Below are 22,737 nucleotides of genomic sequence, written 5' to 3'. Positions count from 1 at the left end.
TTCTGTTTCTGTATTTTGATTTTGTTTGGAGTGGACTGGTGCGCCAATCTTAACACCACAACATAAACAGGACAATCAGGTTTGCCAACTTGCAAACATGCTGTTATATAAAGTGTTTCAACATCAAAGACTCAATAAAGTGCCAGCTTCCTTCTGCATCAAAAAGCCTAGAGTTTTTTTCCATTACTATACCAGCCGCCTGCCAGTTTAGAGTAGTAGACCCTGCATATTTAAATGCTTATTCAATACAATGTGATATCTATTGTATCTAGAGTGCTTATAAGACGCAGGACTACAGATAAAGGCCACAGGCTCCCAAGGGCAGCAGGATGTTATAGAGGCCCTACATTTTGGGAAGCAGTGACAAGCTACTGTAACTCAGATGTTGTATGCAGTTTTATTTGTGAGTTATTGTGTGGCTGAGGGGTTCAGTAATTGGAACTGCTCTCTGCTCTCACCTGTACAAAGCGCCTCTCCAGCTGATTTCTCCAGATTTCAGCCAACCATACTGCACAATAATTTAATTTAGTCCATTCTCGCTTTCTAAATAAATATTCCCAGTATATTCCCTCTGTTTGAAGTAGTCCACTGTTTCAGCATTTGCACTGAATCCATATTCAATTAATCTAATTACTTGTTGGGATTTGTACATAACAGTAGAGGCAACACCACCACAAGGCCACCATTAGGTGCAGTGAAGACAATAGCTACACTATATATTAAAAGTGATTTTTTTTATTTACAACTTGGGAATCATTCCAAAATAACAGTTAAACCTTATATCCTTAATATAGTTCTGTATATTTGTATTCCTCATTCCTCAACTGGATCTATCATTTTGGTTATATAGTCTGAGAAAAGTCAACAAAGTGGCTTTTTATTTAAGTGTCAAAACTAGCAGGGAAGTGCAGTAAATGAGCACAGTGAAGTAGAACCAAAAAATGATTTTCATGGCTTGTGTTTGAACTTAAAGCTGTTGTCACTCGCAAAATATGGCCAGAAAAATAAAACTCCAGCACCTCAATGTTTTTTTTTCCACCAAGAAAATTTGAATAAACATTTCTAAGTGGAAAAAGTCTTGTGTATTGACCTCCACTGGTCTGGCAACTATCTGTGTGAGAGAACAGAGCTGCGCAGATGGCGTTGTAACAGTCCCGACCTCTGCAGATGATGTGTCCAAGCCTCAGATCACCGTGCACCCCGAGACGACCATGGCGGTGCTGGGGAAGGACATCCGCTTCACCTGCACGGCCGCCAGCAGCAGCAGCTCGCCCATCACCTTTGCCTGGCGCAAGGACCAGGAGGTCCTGGAGGACGCCGAAATGGAGAACTTCGCGCACATGCGCGCCAAGGACGGGGAGGTGATGGAGTACACCACCATCCTGCACCTGCGGCGCGTCACATTCGCTCACGAGGGCCGCTACCAGTGCATCATCACCAACCACTTTGGCTCCACCTACTCCGGCAAGGCGCGGCTCACTGTCAACGGTATGCGCACCTTATCCGCACTCCCAGGGCTCTCCCTGCCTTTCCAGCCTTTGCCACCTCACTATGGAGACCTGCAGGAACTGAAAGCCAAAAAATACCCCAAAATAAATAATTGAATAATAAAATGATTTCAATTTTAAATTAAATAATAAGCTTCATTTTACTCCTGAAGAATTAATCTGAAAAAAAAACACTTTCCTGGAGTGTTTGAATTCTTTATAATGAGGAATTAGAAAGATTGTCTCTTTAAAACCAAGCAAGCCGGTTCAGTCCTGAATGTACTCTCAGTATACTCTCAATTAAAAAGGCTTCCCCCAAAATAAAGGAATCCAAATAGTTTGGTTTTTAACTCCCTCAGTTGGTCCGTTTCCAAAAGTAAAAGTTGGGTTTGTGCTGCTAGTTTAAATTTTTTTTTTTTACTTGTTTAATAGGTTCTTTATATGTTGGAATTTGGAACTAATTGATTAACCCTCTTAATGAATGAGATTGCTTCTAAATTACATGCTCTGAAATCTTTCTGATTTTAGTGCAGATTATAAAGCATTGCCTCAGCATTAGAAAATAGAAGGATTCATGTTCACTCTCAGTGCTTATGGTTTTATCTCTCTGAATGATATAATCTCATCAGTGCAGCTATTTAAAATGTTTTTATGTAGTTTAGATGAATGGACACACTTGTTCGTACACTATAGCCAACACTGTAGCTTGTCTTAAATATGCATTGTAAGTGAGTAGTGAAATCCCACTATTCTTTCCACAGGTCAGGCTTTGTTGAATTTGAAGCGTTCTTGGTTTTCAGTGTATCCTGGGTTTTAAGAAGCCGGTTCGGCCCTTGTCTCACACGTTTTCTCTTGTCTGCACAGTCCTGCCCTCCTTCACGAAGACGCCGAGTGACCTCACCATTCGCACGGGCACCACCGCCCGGCTGGAGTGTGCTGCTGAGGGGCACCCCACGCCCCAGATTGCCTGGCACAAGGATGGGGGCACCGACTTCCCTGCGGCACGGGAACGCCGCATGCATATAATGCCCAATGATGTTGTGTTCTTCATCACAAATGTGAAGATCGAGGACATGGGGGTTTATAGCTGTACAGCTGAGAACACCGCGGGCACCATCGCTGCTAATGCTACACTAACAGTGCTGGGTAAGGGAGCAGCTTCTCAAGCAGACCTATACCATCATGTACTTGGTACCTCAGAGCACTGTGGCGTTATTAATGTTGGTTTTCTTCAGCAGGCAGGCACACACATCTGAGCTGTTCATTGTGCATGTTCTTAAAAGCATAGTTTGCAAGGAGGCTTCGTTTTCTTTTGCCAACATACAGTACAATTGCACTCGTAAGATGCAGTTGAAACCTGCCCTGAGTGGAACGGCAGCTTAAATGAGGACAGAGATCGTTCTCACATTGACTGATTTTTAGTGCAACTGAGAAAATGAAACTGAAAATGCTCAGTGTGATTATTGTCGAGAGCTGTCCAGCCAGCAGACAGGGTTTATTTGGTTTCCCAAGACTAACTGAGACAAGGGGAGTGTTGTTGTCTGCTTGGATGTGTCGAAGGTGAAGGGTCAATAAACATTGGTGCTTGGGCCTGGAGTCAAATAGTGGGGAATTTGTCAAGCAAACAGTTAATAGTTATTTAACAGAAGGTTTCCAGCTGTGGATATGAGGCTACAAAACAGAAATTAAGAGAAATTATGTTTGTATTCTTCAAGTGGCTGTCTAATTATTAAACTGCCTGTAAAAAACCATGGTACTCAAGACGCTTAGTCAGAATGAAAATGCTTAGCCAACACTGAACTTGCTTGCATTAGCTATGCATTGTAGGTGATCCAGTTTGTCTTCTCCTTTCTTATGTGTCTTTCATTTACTCCGAGGCTGTCTTCATTGAAATGAGATGTTCTTGTTAAATAACTTGACCATGTAGGCAGTAGACAGAAATATCTTAATCTCCATTTCAAGCAGAGAGGGATGCTGAAGGTTTCTCCTTTCAGTAGGGGAGAGAGCATTTGCGTACCTCTGCTAAGCCATTAGCTCAGAGGAGCTTTTAAGAAGTAAGAATACATTTCAAACTGACAACCTAGAAGGGGATCAAAAATCTAGTGCCTGTTTATAAGTCCACACTGTTTTAGATAATTCTGAGTGAGCCTAAATTGGGAGTAGCTGAAAGGATGTTAGTGTGTGTTTTACCACAGTAGACATCTCTGCATTTCTGTGGGTTTCGGGATTTCTCACCTGCGCTGGTGCTTTGTGCAGAGACCCCGTACCTGAAGGAGGCCCTGGAGGACCAGAGTGTTCTAGTGGGGGACACGGTGGCACTGCAGTGCAAGGCCTCCGGCAGCCCCCCGCCGCGCATCACCTGGCTCAAAGGGGACGAGCCGCTGAAGCTGAGCGAGCGGCACCACTTCACCCCGGGCAACCAGCTCTTGATCATCCGCAACGTGGAGCCGGAGGACGAAGGGAGGTACACCTGCCTGATGTCCAACACCCTGGGGGCCGAGCGGGCCCACTGCCAGCTCAGCGTGCAGCGCTCCAGCGGCTGTGCGGTGGATCCAACCCGGAGGGACAGCACCATGACGGTGGGCATCATCATCATTGCTGTGGTGTGCAGCATCGTCATCACTTCGCTGGTCTGGGTCTGCATCATCTACCAGACCCGCAAGAAGAGCGAGGAATGCAGCGTGACCAACACAGGTGGGTGCCACAACCTTCCCACCCGTAATATTGACAGGCTCCTGCTGGGCAAAACGTGATGTTTCGCAGCGAATATTTAATACTTTGGCTTTAGAAAAAGTCTAGTGTGGGACAGAACACTATTATACAGCCACTGGCCAACATATTAAGAACCCCCAGGTAAACCACTAGACATGTCTTACTGGAAAGTAAGGATAGGCTGTCTTGAAGAGCATGAGGCACAATTCCATCACCCTTCCAGGCCAGATCCCAGTTCTATCAAACTTGATTGAATCAGTGCAGCACGCAGCTCAGTTCTGCACACCTCTGCAGCTCCAGCTGTGAAGACCCCAATTCTTAGAAGAACAGGATAGGATTGGTCTGCTAGTATTTCTTTTTAAAAATGTCAATTCCTATTCAAGCCGTTCTTGCTGCTCATGGATTTAGTGAGTGTTGTTTGTTCTTGGGGCTCCTGAATGTAGTACTAGATTCCTTAATATAAATTTCAATGAATCTATGTGTTGCGTGGTTTTTCGTCCTCCATTCTAAAATTGTCTTTTTGCTAAAAGTGTTTCTCAGAGCCTGTTGGGAATAACAATATGTCCTAGTTGACAGCTCTTTGTGGCCTCTGGGCTATTCATTCTATTGCAATGGGTAACAGCAACTCCTTTAAAACAGGAGTGTGTGGCTACAGCACTGCCGCACCCCTCCATGCCTATCAAATGTCTGACAGTCTGCTTTGCTTTGAAAAACAGACGAGACCATCATCCCCGCTGATGTCCCCAGCTACCTCTCCTCCCAGGGAACGTTGTCAGATCGGCAGGAAGTCTGCATCAGAGTGGAAGCCAACAACGGCCCACAGCCAAATGGCCATATTGAAAGCAATGGTAAGGATCTTTTCCCCATGTAGAATTTAACTGCTTTCCTCCTGAAGTCTTTTAAGGAGTCTTAAATCTGGCCTTCGTAATAGATCTTTGATTGATTGCATATTAACTGGCAAAAGTATTTTCCAGTTGCTAAACTGTAACTGGACATCACTGATGTTTGTATCTACTTCCAGGGAAAAATCCCAAATCCCAGAATTGTTTTACAGAAATGGGAAAGATTACAGCCTTAAATTATTTGTACAGTAAAAATTTATTTGAAGACATCAGTGGGGGATTTTCAACAAGGGCTATATCTGTTCTCTCTTTGACATCAAAGCTTTGTTGATCACCCCTCTGGTCTTGCACTGCACAAAGAACCCCGAGTCTTCCCAGGCCAGATTATTACTATATTAGTTTACTTCATCCAAGACAACATAAATCATGGAACTACAAATCCCGGAGAAATCTGGTAATTGTACATTGACTTCAACAATACAAGGCACAGTGAAAGATAGGCAGCAGTTTTCAAAATAGGGAAAAATAACTTGACATGCTAAACTAAGCCTCATCACGCCAAACAGTGTCACATTCATTAGGATCTAACCGAACTACTGGAAGATATGATATCAGAAACCACCAGATACTGGCAATTAAATTACACGTAAACATAAAGCATGTGTGTTTGTTTTCCAAGTTATTCTGAAGATGGTATTCTAAACAGGACTAAGGCGCACCAATGGTCTCCAGCCACATCCTCAGTGGAGTAAACGCAGTAAAATTTAATAATAATAAATAATTCCTTACACTTTTCCGGACACTCCACTCAAAGTGCTTTACAGGTAATGGAGACTCCCCTCCACCACCACCTGGATGATTCGACGGCAGCCATAGAGCGCCAGTACACTCACCACACACCAGCTATCAGTGGGGAGGAGAACAGAGTGATGATAAGCCAGTTCACTGAGGGGGGTTATTAGGAGGCCATGATTGGTAAAGGCCAATGAGAAATTTGGTCAGGACACCAGAGTAACACCCCTACTCTTTTCAAGAAACTTCCTGGGATTTTTAATGACCACAGAGAGTCAGGACCTCAGTTTTACGTCTCATCTGAAGGACAGCGCCTTTTTATAGTATAGTGTCCCTGTCACTATACTGGGGCATTAGGACCCACACAGACCACAGGGTGAGGACTCCCTACTTCCAGCAGCAGCTTTAGTTTTTCCCAGGAGGTCTCCATCCAGGTACTGACCAGACTCACACCTGCTGAGCTTCATGGGGTTGTCAGTTGTGAGTTGCAGGGTGATATGGTTGCTGGTCAAAGATTATTAACATGTTGTCATTCACTCTTGCACCTTCAATCATGGGTGACCTACCTGCGTCCTGTGAATCACTGGCTGTTTCTTGCACTCCAGGAATATGCCGGATTGATACAAGGGGAAGCCAAGATCTGGAAAACCATGTCGACTTCAGGCCTGCAAAACTCTGCATCAGTGGCCCAGAAGGATGTAATGGAGAAGATGAATGTGAAGTGATGGATCCAGAAAAAAATGGTATGCATGAGCATCGATATTAAACTACTTTAAAAATCCTGAAGTTTCCTGTAAATATGATGAGGTTGAATTAATCACTTAACGATAGGTGCTTAAAGCTAAGGTTTTTTTTAAAGAATTTCTGGCAGATTGCTTACATAGATTTTGGAGTTTTTTTTGCAATAAAACCATATCTTTATTTGCAGTTAGAAACCATTAACAATCTATCTGTATATTGTTATTGTTATATATTATTATATGCATTGCTGCTACAATAAGCACCATAATTGTGTCATGTTTTTTTTTTATATTTTAAAGCATTGTTAAATGTTTTTATGTGTTTGTGCCATTAGGGTATGGTGTACCTGTAGTCTGCACTGATTGCTTGGAAAATGCCAACAACTCAAGAGACCAAGAGCAAGTCTTTCAAGGGTCTCGAACTTTAGGAAATGCTCAGCATACACCTCGAAGCACAGAGCGCGGTAGACTTGATGTGGACAATTTAGGATCTTCGGATACTCAGCACTGTAACGGGACTGTGAATACTGTGAAGAGAGACGGCCAAGCACCAGTTTATCCCAGCAACCATGACAGGATGGCTTCGTCGGAAAGGCACTATGATAAACAAGGTAAGGAAAACTTACCTTTTCAAATTTCTACACCCTCCACTCTGAAATCTGCTCCAGCATGGCAGTTTGCTTTACAGTAAAATCCTGAATTTTTGTAGGACTATTTTGTGGAATGAGTATGATTGGGTTGGAAACCATATGTTATGGTGCTGGCTGCAAACCTCAGCAGTGTGAAATCACTTGAACACGCACTTCCGTTTAATCATTATGTTCATTTCCCATGACCTCCAAAAATGATCTCTTAATTTTAAATTAAATTAAATTACTACAAAAAAACAATTTTTACTTTCAACTCGGAAAGTGGAAACATTATGGCATTTTGACGCTTGTGACACATAAATGCATCAGAGAATACAGAATCGGATCACCCACTTTGAATAACTGTGTTCTTTCAAAGTTATTTGTTTAATCGTTTGCTGGTTTTTCTTTTTCTGTTTCTTAAAATATCTGTGTTAAGGGAAATTTCATCAAAGCAGGATATTACTGTTTATTTTTATTAAATTGATTTATTTAAAAAAATACTAATCCCCTGGGCTAATCAAAACCTGGGCTTCAGCTATAAGCTTCAGAAGTAGAAGTCCCTGTATTTGATGATGGGTTAACAGTCAACGGAAGCCAGCAGAAAGCCAGCCCTGAGTAGCAGGTGGGCACCAGCTGTGGAGGGTGGGGTGTTGAAGGTTTGATTCTGTCAGGCTCCTTGTATAGGAAAGACTGCAGCTTTTAGGTGATTCAGGAAAATGAGGCTTGGTTTGACTCCGAGAAGGATTTCAGTATGTGTAACGAAATCCAAGATAGACTTGCAAAGCTAAGTCCACAAAGTAGAGTGTATTAAACTGGAATGGGTAATGAGAACACAACACTTAAAAAAATGGCTATTAACATTACTTTTTGTTTTACAGGTTCTTCCTCAAAGGATGCAGGAACTTCACTACCACTTGGTACTGTGTGTCCTCTGTCTTCAGAAGGGTCTTTTCACAAGCCAATTAAATTAGTTGCTCTTCCCCAGACCTCACTGGACAATGACTGCGGGGCTGAAGTCAGACAGACTCTGCTTCCAAATGGACACCTACCCAGGACACGTGACGCTGTCAGTGAGAATACCCCATTGAGAAGAGCTAGTGATTAACGAGTGGCCAAGAAACCTCCTGTTCTTCTTTGCACTGAAAACGTTTTTTTTCCCAACACTACCTCAGCTTTGAAACAAGAAGCTCTCCAGCGAAAAAGGGCAGCGGAAGTTTGAGGTGGCAGCTTGTATAGGGTGAAACCTGTCTGAGCGTTAACATTGTAAATAATTTAAATTTTCCTTTGGGAAGCATCACTTGCAGATCCACAAGTGACTTGCATTTGAAGCATGCAAATGTAGGGAATACTGTACAGAGAGAAAAAAAAAGTTTTATTGGATACGACTGTACATAAGAGTTTTCATATATGCAACTTTTACAGAGAAATTTTATTCTATTCAGTGCATGAAATAACTGAGTGAAAATATAACTTTTGAAATGTCTTTTTTCAGCCTTTTCAGTTTCCAAACAGTGGTGCCTTACTGCATGAACACAAAACACAAATCTGGCATTACCCGACAGATATACCTGACAGATTCATTTGAAATATGAGGTCACCTCGTTTGATTACACTTGAGATTTTTAAGTTAAAACTAAGTGCTGTCAGGACCTCAAATTACGCTATATGCAGTATTTTATGAAGGAAGAGCTTTGATTTCATTTTTCAGTGTCAGTTCAATAAAAGCTTTGTTAGAATTTCAAGGGAAATTGTTTCCAGCACTTTGTGTATTAGTACTATAATTTAAAAAATGTAATAAGGCATTTATCGCCCTCAAAGTTCTAACAATGTAAACAGTTTTGGTATGGAGATTTTTTTAGAACATTGTCTAACACTCTTTTATCAAGGCTCTTCCATTTAAAATGTACTAAAAAAAGAGACAGCTGCTTCATTTGGTGTTGATTACCTGTGGACATTATCCAGTTTCCCATTTTGTTAAGCAACTCTTACTTTTCTATTATACTCAATACAAATCTGTTAAACTGTGGTGACGACAAGTGTGGACCACTTAAGCAAACAGGTAGAGTCAGGCTGTGAATCACAAATCAGCAATGTATTAATATTAAAGCTGCCTGTCTGGAATTATCTATTCTGAATTTTTGACAGAACTGCACTTTGGGGGCAGGTAGCTTACTTGGTTTGATATACTTTCTGTGGACTAAACAGGGACATGGTTTACAGTGCTGTCTCTTCATCCAGTAACCTATGTGACTCAGAACAAGTAAAGTACAGTCTGTTAATCAAAACAACAATTTAGTAATAAAACTGTGATTGTTTTTACTCCTAAAAGCTTATATATGCACTGCTTCTGACAGGCAAAAAGGAGAACAGTTGCTTTTCTGTAAAAAGGTATTTATGTGAACGTTGGTAAAGCAGTTGTACATTGATAAGAAAATGTAAAAAAGTGTCTAACATGACATTGAAGTGTCTTTATTAAAATCACATTTAATATACTGCCTGGCTCATTTGTATCATTAAACCTGTTTTCTTTGCTGTATTACATTAAATGGGGAATTCTAGGTAGTTAAACACCTCATCTGACAGATAGGAGCATAGAAAATAAAAATATATGAATTTGTCTGTTTTGTGTCTTTTAATTTACTAAGAAAAATACCAACATTTTTCCAAAACATTTTACAGAACAAGAAATTGAAGCAGAATACCCCACACACAGTCTTGGTATAAAATCAGTGTTAAATTTGAAAACTAATAAAACAATACATTCCAAAGTGGATTTAAATGAAATTGGTACATCTTTTGTCTCCTCAAATCTGTCAGTTCTTGGCTACATTAATGGCCAGGCTCTTGGGAAGGACCTCAAGTTTGTTTTTATGTCCATTGCTTAATTGAGGAAATTCCTGCTATCGTAAAGAAACTTGATCAGCAAGTTGACAATGAAGAGGCAGCTGCAAACCCCTAAAATCAGTTTCATTCCATCCATCTTTGATAGAATACAGACCTACACCATTCATATGAAGTACATGCACATCTTTGGAATAAAAAACAAAACAAATGTTAATGAACTGAAAAATGCATGGTTACATTGCATGAGTTAGTAGTTGCATTTCTTGCATTTGAAAGGGAATTCAAGGTGCACAAAAAAACAGTTTTAACTCTCAGTATCCCTCACGGGTATAGTCAGAATAGCTTCTCCCAGATCCCTTAACCTTACACCGACGGTAATTTTACAACTGAAGCTCTGCTTTATTAATCTTTTTTAGTGTTGAATAAAATATACACTTGGAATGAGTTCAAACCTAGGATTTCCATAGTCTCTGATGCTGCTTCAGTTAGGAATCCAGGCGTTTCTCAGCATGGTGCTGCGAACTTTCTCATATCCACCTAAGAAAATGAATCCACCAATGCTGATTGAGGCCATCCTAGGAACGCTGCCAGCAAACAATCTGTAAAGGCAAATTGGGAAAGGAAGCAGTTTTCCTGCTGTTAAAACCAGTATATTTTTATAGGTAGGAGATTTTTAATGTAGGAGAGGCAAGCAGCAAAGCTATTGAACTATGAAAATGATGATAACTGTGGCATATCAAAACCTGAACCATAGTGTGCCTTCTTTTAAAAAACATCTACTACATTTTGGGGGCACAATATAAAAATCTAACAGAATCTTAGGATGCATAGTTAAAAGAATTGGTATCATTAAAATAATGCTGCTCTAGAAACAGTCCTGAGAGAACAGATCAAGTACATTCATGGGATAAGAGGCCTGCATACATTGCTTGGTTGCTAGCCACAGATTTGCCTCAGCTGAAACTTAAAAAAAGGAAACCAACTACAGAAACACAGACCTCTATATCTATCAGAGCAGTGAAACAAACACTGATGTTATTAATTAATGTTATGACAGTATATAGTCAGACAAGCATCCTGGAACTACTACAAAGAGTTCCAGTTTTGCAGTTTTATGGGCAGAAAATGGAAAAGATGAATGTTAAACTATATACAGTGCATTACAAACCAATCTTCAATCAACTGCGGATGTGAGCTTTGAATGAAAACCATTCTGAATAATTAATTGTAGAAAGTGCATCTAAAGACTGAAATTCATATGATTAATAAAGACTAAAAAATGTACGAAGGGAACTGGGACTATAACGTGCAGGCACTGCAAGGGTTAAAGGATGCAGCAGCTGCTGTAATTTCTTCAGCTGTTTCCAATATTAATCCTTACCTTGAGGCCGCTGTGCATGACTGATAGCCAGATAACACTGCTGTATGACTAATGTCATTCAATTATGCATATATTGGAAGGCAATATTACTGTGCAATGTACACATCACCCCTACTTTATTAATCTGGTGAAAGAGTATATAGAACAGGATATGCATGCCTAACCATAGATTGGGATTTCTATGAATATATTATCTTAAATTAATTTGTAACTTTCCAGTCCCTATATAGTACATAGATCACTCACAAAAATAACAAAAATATCGTTGATGAACCTGTGCATCCTTTACTTCACTGCACTTAGACCAGGGCCATGAACAGACTAAGACTAACAAGTCAATATTATCAACTGCAAAACCCCACAAGGTACCGAACATGTCGAAGATCTCACACATTATTCAAACAATTCACAAACCCAGCATTTTAAATGCTCAGCTGAAATTCAGTGCTCCATAATATGTGTAATCTTGCAAAAAGTAACATTTGTATTAAAATGTGATATGGTGCAAAATGGACAAGGATATTCATATCTACACCCTTTATACTGTAGGTATTTTAAAAAGAGACAAAAGTATAATTAAATATTTATGTATTTATGTACTAGCTAGGGCAGCACAGTGGCACAGTGTTTAGCATAGCTGCCTCGCATTGCTGGGGTCCTGGGTTCTATTCTGGACCTGAGGTGGAGTTTGTATGTTCTCCTGGAGCTTGCATGGGTTTCCTCTGTGTGCTCTGGTTTCTTCTCACAGTCCATAGACATACTGTTAGGTGAAGTGGATTCTGGGACAATTGGCACTGGTTGGTATGTGTTTTTTTGTGTCTGTCTGCCCTGAGATGGACTGGCATCCTGTTTGTGGGTACCCCGCCTTGTGGCCATAGCTTGCTGGGATATGCTCTGGCTCCTCTGAATTTCTGAATTGGTTAAGAAATGGATGGATGTTCCTAGCTTGTTAGTATGTATAACAACTGCATTATACAGAGTAACTGAAATCTTTTGTTTGCTAAAAAAGACCTAACTGAAGGCTAATGTAAATTAAATAAACAAAGCCACGTTTTTGGGGGTATTTTTCAAGTATTGTGAACCATTAACAAAGATAAGGCGGACTACTGAGAACTGGATTTATGAAGGCCACATCAAGGTTGCCTTGGGGCAACCTTGTTGTGAAGGGCCCTATATATAAATACATTGAATTGAATTGAATCAAGGCTCTTCCAACTTTCTGGAAGACAGGGATGTCAGGGAGAAAAGCGCTGTTCCTCCAGGCTCTAGCTCTCTTGGCAGGCACTCTGGAGCTCGCAATACGTCAAACAATGAAACATCTTATCAGGTGGGTGTATCAGAAAATTCAATATCTCCTATGGTTTGAAACAAGAAACATTGCAAAGTGGGTGTCTAAATCATATAAAATAACTATTTGGTGATCTGGATTTAAAAGAAAAAGGTTTAGTAAGTCTCACCTGGTCCCTTTAATACTATTTCAACACCCTTCTCATGTGTTACTCCCTCTCATTCCCTAGTCATTTCCTGGCTCTGTATTTTCACAGCATGAGTAACCCCACCTGTGGCAAACAATTGGGGTCCATTTGTAACACCTCGCCCCCGGAGCAATGACTAATCATGACATCAGTAAACCTGCTACATCAGCACTCAGCCACTCTAGCAGAGCTGCTGTGTATTATTCATCTTCCATCAAGGAAGAGCGCAAGTCAGTCCATGACTTAAGTTCTATAAATACTGAAAAGTGACTGTTCTCCAAGACTTTAAGAGAGCGGTTCTCATTAAATCTGTGGCAGTATAAATATGCTGCAAAATCCTACTTTCTCTAACACTGATGTTAGACACCAGTGCACTATAAATATGTTTAGGATTTTTTGGGTAGAGAGAATAAAAACAGCCCAAATGCTGTTGAACTGAAATGAATTGCTACATTCTGCTATCAATTTTAAATTGATTTAAGCAAAAATTTTTACTTTAAACAGTGTGTTGCAGCTGTCTGATGTAGACAAATTACTCCCTGGGAAGAAGTTATATTTAAACAGAGGCGTGCTTGAAAAGGGAAAAAAAGCCACATTTGCAATTGAGTGAAAAAGGAAGCAGTGGAATTATGTCCCAAATGGAGATGGTTCATGTCTTTATTGAAAAAGCAGTTAAAGTTTAGGGGGTTTCATTGTAAATGTGGTATAATGTGAACCTCTGATTGCAGTTGTTTTGGTTTTTGTGGTAATGAACTCTGCTCGGTGCTCAGAGCAATCAGACAGATGGAAGCAGTTTATAGCTTCACTAGACAGCAATTGGGCTTATTACCATAATTATAGCTTTAAAGGAGAGCAATTTGTACAAGGCATGTACCGGCGGAACTGTCAAGGATTTACTCAATGGAATTATAGTACCTATTCTAATGCTTTCTTAAAGGAACTATCTACTGCGATCAGGAAGGAACAGGAGAATTCCACCTAGGTTTTACTTCTTACTAACTTCACCATTTCACAAAGATAACATTTTGCTCCTATCTGGACAAACTGAGGTAGCCTTGACTTCAGTTTTTGAGTATGAGAAACATAAAAAACAAACAGGAAACCAACAGAATTTAGAAGACAGCTGCAAACAGCATTTGACAAAACATGGCTTTCCAATGTTTTCTCATCATATTTAAAAGTTCCCATTCTAAGATAAATAACATTCATAACATTGCTTTTGTATGTGTAACACGCCATCACTAGATGTTTATTTTCAACATTTAATTTTGATGTCAGAGTGCTATACGCATTAGTCGGGTAGCAGATGGTTTCATCCTGACGCAAGATTAAATGTTTCTGAGTCACAGATGAAATTACACACTAGAGTTTGAAGTGATTTATGGAACTTGATTGGCAGAATATTTTCAAAAGTATGGAACCAATAAAACTTATTTAATGTACTTCATAGTCACTGCAAGGTTATCATTTGTGGTTTTCTTTACAAGACTATATAAAAACTAAAACAAAGAAAATCTCAGATGATAAATTTACAGGCCACACTAGTTGACAGATTTAAAATAATAATACCATTAATTCAAATTATTTTCATAAGGGACCTTTTTATTTCATATACTTTTATTTTTTAATTATAGTACAAGGTCAGTTTTTAAGCTTTTGGAATGATATAACTCATGCTTTTGTTTCTGTGCTAAATAAGCTCTATTTTTTACCAACAGAACAGGTGGAGGACATGAAAGATAAAAGGGAAATCCCAATTAAGATTTTAGTCAACCATTGTGGAGGTCAAATCATGAACTGCTGTGTTTTAAAAAACAGAGCAGCACTTAAAAAAAATAAATGAGAAACATCAGACTGAAGTAAGTAGATGAACACAACTTATCAATCAAGAATTTAGATGTCTGAATCACACTAATAACACTAATTGAAATACGTCAAACCTGCATTGAGGGTGATTACTTAACAGGAAAAAGATCACTATCCTTAGTATTCACAAAAATTAAACTCAATCTTAGAGGAAGTGTAAAAGTCTCTATGCACTCACCCAGGGACACCTCTGCTTCTCCATACTTCATACATGACACTCAGAATGTTTCCACTAGCTGTTTGTGTTCCTGCCTACATCACAGCAAAACACGAAGGGATCAGAATGAGTAAAACAATGAAAAACCAAAGCATTATGATGGATGCCCTGTGTTCTTTACTTCCTCTGACATGCCACATCCAAAGACATACAACTTGTTTAGTCTACCTAAACAGAAATTACTGTCAGAAACACAGGTGAGAATTCACTTCCTGCTGAAGAAGCAGGTGACCCATGGTAACCTATTCTATAGGTATCTGTTGTAGTAACAAATACCAGCAACCTCAAATAATTCATCAGGCTGTGCATTCACTGCACTGTGAGCAACAGTTAAAGAATGCAGGTATGTAGTTTATATATGGTAAAGAGACAAGTTGGTGAGACACTCTGCAATGATAATTGGAGTTAATTTTTTTAATTATAAACAGCAAGGCATGTTTTATTATTATGCTGTGTTGTAGAAAAAAATCCATGATTATTTATAATGATTGGTCTTTAATTGATGAAAAGGGAAGGAAATGCTATTAACATATACATCGGTGTTTAAGAAACTGTTTTCTTGGTTATTTGGAAATAAGAAAGAAATGGAGCATAACCATTTCTCTCTTTTGACAGATTTTATTTTCTTTTAGCCAGAGAGCTAAGGAATGAAGTTTCTGTGGTCCAAAGTACACAGGCCACACATGTAAATAATTCTCGCCGTGCAAGCAAGAGATTTACTTTTTTAAACATTTCATTTAAAACATCTACAGCCATTCTTTCTCCTGCTTGGAACATGCAAAATATTAGGGGGAAAAATATTGCAAAATCAGGATTCATGCCTATTGCACTTTAGTTTTAGCTGGAAAAGTGGAGGCAAATCTTTGTTTTGTTGGTGAACTGTAAGATATTGAATGCTATCCAACCTTTGCAAAGGGCTGTAAAACTTGTCAGATCAGCTTTGCATTTAGATAACCTCAGCCAAACTGAGACAACACAAGAATTTCCCCCCCGAGTCTATATCATTAACAAATGACAGTAAACACAGAGGATTTAAAATGATATTGTTGGCTTTTCACATTAATGTTGCTCAGCACACGACACTTTAGCTTTAGTGGCATTTGGAAAGAGCTGTGACTTGTTATTCAGTCATAACTGATGCTAATAGAAGCTGGATGCTGGTACACATACCTATGAACTGACACAATGACAGACATGATGAGAGGAAATACACGGCCAAGGCATTCTGCAGGCACTGGCACACTCACAGTTGAAACACAACAGGATGTTTATGCAAACCTGTCAGGCTGTTTAGTATTCAAAAATTTACCATTAAATAATGCTGGTATCCAACTTTTTTCATTTTACAAAGTGATTTTCAGGCTTTGCAATCAAAGGTGGTGTTGTTACATACCATTAAAAACTGTCTATGAGCTTTAAGCCAATCAATAAATGATAACGCAGTCAAAGGTTTCTAAAAAGAAGTTCTGTTTTTATTAATATTCATTATGTGACCGATATACAAATATAAATTATACATTACTTTTTAACTTAACCCAGCATTTACATTTGTTTTAACACTGCAAATTTTTTATGGTAAAGACAAATGCGTCATTTGTTATCACTGTTTTATGGTTAGTAATAACATGTCCCTAATAACCATTCTTCTCTGGTAAGATATCTCTCCCATCTTTTCCAATTTCTTCTTCTTGTACATATTACTGGGGCAGAAGTACCTTTGTAGCTGCCTGCGAGTCTTACCTTTGCCAAAATGATTCTCGTCTTTGCTACATCCAAAGGTGCAGTGACAAAAGCTGCAGCTCCACCTGTATGTGCCCAGACAGAAAAAAAAACCCGTGCTTCAATACTCGCATTGTTTCAAGAGCTGTCCTACGCAAGTGACTAATTCTTATAATCCCTGTCAAAGATCATTTGACTGAAAGTTTGCATTATTTTAACAAATGCAGTTTGCTTTGTTGTCAAACAGTGTGCAGACTTCTGTAAAATAAACACCCAGCCTAAGGAAGGTGCGCCGAATCAAGATTTTCAAGTATGAAGCCACAGCAAGAAGAGGCTAAAAAAAGGTACGCTCACACAATACGTGCCAAAACTACAGCACTTCGGTCAGATAACCCTGGCATTTGATCTTGACTCCTGATGTCATAGAGACCGTCCATTACGTATTAGAAATGAGTATACCACAAACTAGATTGGCATTCAACAGTCAGGTTTGGACTCCTGGACACCCAATGGTGTATTTTCTCTTACTGGGAGATTGAGTTTGTGTCCTCCATGCCCACATGGTCAGAGGCTGCTACATTTCTTACTGCAACACTAACATGCAAAGTGCTCTGTGGAAAACTGTTTTAAAGGGCATTATAACAATCCATGTGTGTTTGAAACTGTTGAAATAAAGTCATACATTTATTGATATTCAATAAAATTCAACTGTTTTTTTAGAAGAAAATAAATAATAATAAGTAATGTGTACAATAACTCAACAGTAATAGAAAGTGAAGGAATATTCTGGCATAATTGTGGCCAGCTAACAGATATTCATGTCATGTATTCATGTCAAATGCACCTCTAGTAGCCTATAGCAGTACACAGCTCCAAGATTATACATTGATCTATTACTTCTAATATAGTTTTGCTAATTAAACTTGTCTATGATACTGGTCCTATCTCACCAAATATGAATTAATCCAAGCTAGTGGTAGTTAAGGTGTTCCAATGAATTAACTAATTAAACTAATTTCCATAAGAAAATCTTCATTTTAACCAGACACATCAAATGAAAACAACTTTTCTAACCACTTCTTCCAGTTGAGGATCGTGTGGGAGCCGGAGTCTATCCCAGCAAGCAGAACAGAGTTTTATTTTATATAATTTGAGTGAAGTACTAAGAAAACAACCAGGTCTTCTACATGAATCAATTTGACATCCGATGTCCAGAGTTTTTGAAAATGGGCCGCAAGTGTGAGGTTTGTGGTTTGTGAACCAATCCATCTTTGCATTTCATAATAAAGCTATTGAAGTGCCTCATGCTTTTCATTTGACAATTACTTATTACATGGACTGCAACAACCCCGCACTGCCTTCAGCATGTGACAGAACCATTTGCCAGTTTCAAAGAAGACTTCCGCTTCGATACTGTTGTAAGTTGAACCTGTCATGACTGTGTGGCAACTGTCAACAGAGAACCAGACTCTAACCTCCTCCTACACTTCCAATGAGCATCTTTAACAGATTCAGCCTGTTGTCCTAGTGAAGCCTGTATGCATCTGTTTCACCCTCACAGCCTCAACACAGGTCTCAGAAACTCAAGAACGATCAGCGACTTCTTGTGGCCGATACTATTCGCCTTGTCAATGTTTTACACCCCAAGGTTTGTCTTTGAATAGTGTTTTCTTAGGTCCCCCAAATACCTGACCTCAATAAATGTCTAATTTAACCTGTAGATCAACTAAACCTAATTAAACGGAAAAAATAACTGTTGATAAAAAGAAAAATGCAAGATCTGCATAGATGTCTCATATTACATTTTCTTTAACCAGATTTTAAAAAATTGTACAGATTAGAATAGGATGCAGAACAAGACATATAATGTGAAATTTGATTATAATTAATTGTAGTAACTGACTTAATGTTGCATTTAAATTAGGAATATAACACTAAATTTAGGGAAGGTGTGAAAGTTCCTTCCTTTAAAAACCCTGCTCTAGCTCTGAGTGTCCTATTCTGGGATCTTATTCACATATATGTTTGTATTAGTTTTCTGTCTTAACAAAATATCTTCTAAGCTGCCTGTACTATATAACCCTCTTGTCTGAAACACCTGCTGTTTACTGGCTCCTGTCTCTCCATCTAGGCTGGCCTGTACTGCTTGGATAATAGCACACAGCCTCTGAGCACTGCAGGGCTCTGCTCTCTAGGCAAAACTCCCAAAAATGAACCGTATGTTTCTGCAATTTAAGAAAAAAAGTTCAATAATAAAAAAAATGAAAAGTGATTTTTCTAACACAAGTGTGGTCCTCGTATCAGCCCAGTAACATTCCCTAACTAATTCGTACTGTTCCCACTTTTAATTGCCATAACTTACTGTAACAATACAACACAATCCAGGTAGATTGTGTAAAAAAAAAGTACTCTTCAGTACCATCTTCAACTATTAATCTGACAGCTTTCTAAATGCTTACACTGTTTGTCTTTTTTTTTCTTCCGATTAAGCAGTGCTCATTTGTTTTGTGGAAAAACCAAGATTATGCATGCTTCATTTTAATTTTAACACATGCAAACATATTTAAAAGGTGATAAAGAAATGATTGTTTTCAAACTTTCCCTTTAATAAGGTAATTAAACATTTTAAATAAACATTTAACTGGATGAAGTGATACAAGCACCCAGAAGATGTCTCTTTAAATTCTAGCTGTTTCAGTCCCTTCCCATCCTTGGGAATAGACATACCAGGTGGAGATGGCCTGGAGCCATCTTGAAGCCGAAAATGGCAGCCCTCTGGCCTGAGGGTGTTCCGTCAATATCCCCATCCACCCGACAACAATTAATCTGTTTTCTCTGTCTTGGCTGTCACATGAGCTGTGAATTATGGGCTCTTGCTGAAATCACTTCAAGTCCCAGAAGAGCACTTTAGGTCAGGCAGCTGTGTGGCCTAGCACCCAGAACAGGCCTCCTTCTGCTAGAAAATATTTGCAATCATCTACTGCAAGGATGTGTGAGCCTAGTCCAACACACTTCTTTTCTAAACTGACAGATTTCAAGCAGGGGGAAGAAGTAGGCAAGTCAACCTTTTCAAGCAAGTGTCCTTTATTTGATAGGTTTTAACCGTCTGGTATTCCCCAACTAGAAAAAAAAATCTGTTGCAACTGCATCTACCTTAATGGAATTTGTCAGGAATGCTGCTTTAGTACACTTTATATATTTCTAGATTGTCTCCCCCCCTTAGCATTTCCCAGGATAACATATAATCCCTTGCACCTGCAAAAGCTCCACATAGCGCAGCCTGCCAAGGATACAGCACATGACCTTGCTTCCATGACCAAAGGCTCTGTAGTGAAGGAAAAAAGGGAAATTAAGTTATTAGTTGCATGTAAAAGCACCAGAAACCCCAGTGGGTCAGCTCCTAAGGATGGGAACCCAAGTGAATTTCTATTTTTGTGTCCTTTTTTCAATGTGATGTAATGAGCTCACTTTCCCAAGCAATCTTCACAGGACACTAAAACAAGCAACTGGAATGCTGCAAAAGGGTCGGAACTTCTGAAGTTCAGTGAAAAAGTACAATATATATAAAGAAAATCTGTCGATTTGCTCAGATTTTGTCATTTGTGGGGATTAACAATTTAAAAATTTAAATCAAGTATCAGACAACAGATCTTTAGCAATAATGCAAATGAATAATTTGAATTTACTATTTTGCTAGAAATGTTGCTTTCTTGTCGAGCTTTCAGTCTCTTTCAGGGTTGTCAACAGCTTCTGTTGTGCTGAAAGTGTGAAGCACAGACTAAGATGAACTGGAATTTAATACCCTTCTTATAGTCTGTATCACAATCACAAGTAAATTTAGTAGGTATGAATTATCCAATGAAGTTATGTCTTTCTTGGCCTGATGGACATTTGATTGGACAACTTAAACTATATTCATTATTTAAAGAAGGAACAAATTATTGATGAGCATTAGATGGGTAATTGTATTATTAGATCAACTTTATTTGAGCTGTTTGAGAATTGTCAATGTGACAGTTATTCTTTGGTCTTTACTTAACTATATTGATGTCAATTTAAAGATATCTAAATGGAGCACTGGAGAAAAATTATTGTGAAGTGGCCTATTAGAAATTATTTAATAATCACCTTCACAGGCCTTTTGAACGTTTTTTAGATTTACTCATGGATAGCAATGAAGCAGGTGATATCAGATCAATGATTTATTAAAGAGAGAGAACCTATCTTGAAATGTTCTGGATGTTCATTAATTAAATGATTTAATTCATGGAAAAGATACACATTTCTGTATTGAATTTTAAGGTTTCACTGAAAAGGTTTGCACTGACAAAGTTCTAAAAACCCATTCTTACTTCTCTAAATAGCGGAGAATTTAAATACTCAAGAACATAAACCATGACGAGTATTTTCTAAAAAAAGGTTTGTGTGCACTGGGAATGGATGTGGACCTCTGTATTTATTCTTTGTGAACTGCCTCATTTGCCCTGATAACCCCGTCTTTTCATTCTCATCCAAGCTCCAAGTGTACACTAAACAAACATCTAATAGAAAAAGAGAATGATTTCAAATGACATTTTTTGAACATGCAAAATTCTGCAAACATTTTAATTTCTCCATTACATGGTGCCTGCTGAAAGGTACATATTTCAAATAATTAGTGATCCTCTTTGGAAAAGAATTACAATTGTTCAGCTGGCCCAAATAATAGATGCTTGATTGCTTTAAGGAATGCCATTTGAAGAACAGCATGAAATAATTAGATATATTTTTTTAAAGGGGCACTTCCCCCCACCACCATGCAGACACACACCCTTCACCAGCATGTGCAGTGGAAGGGCTCTGCTAAGTGCCAAGATGTGTCATGTGTATTCCATTAACTTGCAGATTGAATGGGAGACTTTGTTTTCTACTTCAAAGGATGCCGTCGCAGAGAGCCATCCCAGTCTCTCGCTCTTCCCTTATGAATAACAAATTGGAAGTAAATCCGCTGGCTGTGGTGCATGGAAACTTGCACAGCCTGAGCTCTGTTCAACTTCCCTGCTCTCTGACCCCTGTTTTAACTCTTTCTGGTTAGCACCTGCAGCAGGCCACAGAGCTGGAGATGGGGGGGCGAGAATACATTTTGAAAAGTTATTCTTTTCAAAATAACTTTAAAAAGGGAAACGTGAATGAGATTCCGAAAACCGGAAAACTCTAGACAACCGTAACAAAACATTTGTGGCGATCATTAAAAGAATCATCTGCAGAAAATTATAGGCTATAATCTAGATTACAGCACAATAACAGAGGTTTTACTTCCCTGGGAATTGATGTAGATCAGTGGTTCTCAAACTGTGGTACGTGTACCAGCAGTGGTACGCGGAGCGCCGCCAGCTGGTATGCCATATGATCCATAGAACTTTGTTGTGTGCGCTGAAAAATCGGGACGGTTTTCATATTTTCTATTTTAATACGTGTCGAATACGCAGCCTACGTACTGCGATACAGTGAGCGCTAATACTTCAGTGGACACAAGAGATACTCTGTAATTCTATACCACTCTATAGGAATGGGTGCTACGGACGAAGTGACCAATTGTATTTAAAAAAAACCCTATCTCCAGCAAATAGGGAGGTAGGAGAATGTGCGTGATTTTGGAACAATGCCAATGTTGTAAACACAGGAATGCATAGAAATACGTGCTACTAACGCTTGTAATCTTGTGAGCACAGGAAAGCGTGATAGATAACAGAAAAATATTTAAGAACTGTTCTAAGTTAATTTGAGAAAAATACACAGAGCGTCTCTGCGTTTCGCTCCCATGCGCATGAAATCAAAACTTAAAATAAATACGGAAATAAAAACGGAAACGTGGAAAAATGCAAGCTTGCGGATTGCTAAAGCAGGTAAGCTCCACACTATTTTTGAAGAACCTTATTTACCGTTGACAAAAGAGCTGACACATATTATGTGTGGAGAAAAGGCTGCTAAACAGCTCGACCTGCTGCCCCCCTGAAAGACACAGTCATTCATAGAATTATTGAAATGATA

The 22,737-nt window shown here is 39.0% G+C and overlaps 2 protein-coding genes across 2 annotated transcripts in view; one reads left to right on the top strand and one right to left on the bottom strand.

Annotated features, from left to right (window-relative positions):
- The window catches only part of lrig1 (leucine-rich repeats and immunoglobulin-like domains 1), a 56,061-nt gene extending 46,363 nt beyond the window's left edge, over positions 1 to 9,698 (top strand). Inside the window, exons 13-19 of the mRNA XM_088636268.1 lie at positions 1,168 to 1,488; positions 2,352 to 2,633; positions 3,744 to 4,181; positions 4,916 to 5,047; positions 6,439 to 6,576; positions 6,909 to 7,184; positions 8,084 to 9,698. Coding sequence (XP_088492394.1) covers positions 1,168 to 1,488; positions 2,352 to 2,633; positions 3,744 to 4,181; positions 4,916 to 5,047; positions 6,439 to 6,576; positions 6,909 to 7,184; positions 8,084 to 8,310 — 1,814 coding nt within the window. The 3' untranslated portion in view covers positions 8,311 to 9,698. The remainder of the gene's footprint in view (positions 1 to 1,167; positions 1,489 to 2,351; positions 2,634 to 3,743; positions 4,182 to 4,915; positions 5,048 to 6,438; positions 6,577 to 6,908; positions 7,185 to 8,083) is intronic.
- Positions 9,659 to 22,737, bottom strand: part of slc25a26 (solute carrier family 25 member 26) — a 74,479-nt gene continuing 61,400 nt past the window's right edge. The window contains exons 7-10 of the mRNA XM_088636269.1: positions 19,963 to 20,032; positions 16,729 to 16,793; positions 14,950 to 15,023; positions 9,659 to 10,648 (exon numbers count right to left, since the gene is read on the bottom strand). Coding sequence (XP_088492395.1) covers positions 10,531 to 10,648; positions 14,950 to 15,023; positions 16,729 to 16,793; positions 19,963 to 20,032 — 327 coding nt within the window. The 3' untranslated portion in view covers positions 9,659 to 10,530. The remainder of the gene's footprint in view (positions 10,649 to 14,949; positions 15,024 to 16,728; positions 16,794 to 19,962; positions 20,033 to 22,737) is intronic.

The sequence above is a fragment of the Lepisosteus platostomus genome, chromosome 6 (genome assembly GCF_059453375.1).
Source record: "Lepisosteus platostomus isolate fLepPlt1 chromosome 6, fLepPlt1.hap1, whole genome shotgun sequence".
Classification (NCBI taxonomy): Eukaryota; Metazoa; Chordata; class Actinopteri; order Semionotiformes; family Lepisosteidae; genus Lepisosteus; species Lepisosteus platostomus.
This window is presented reverse-complemented; position numbering and strand designations above follow the sequence as displayed.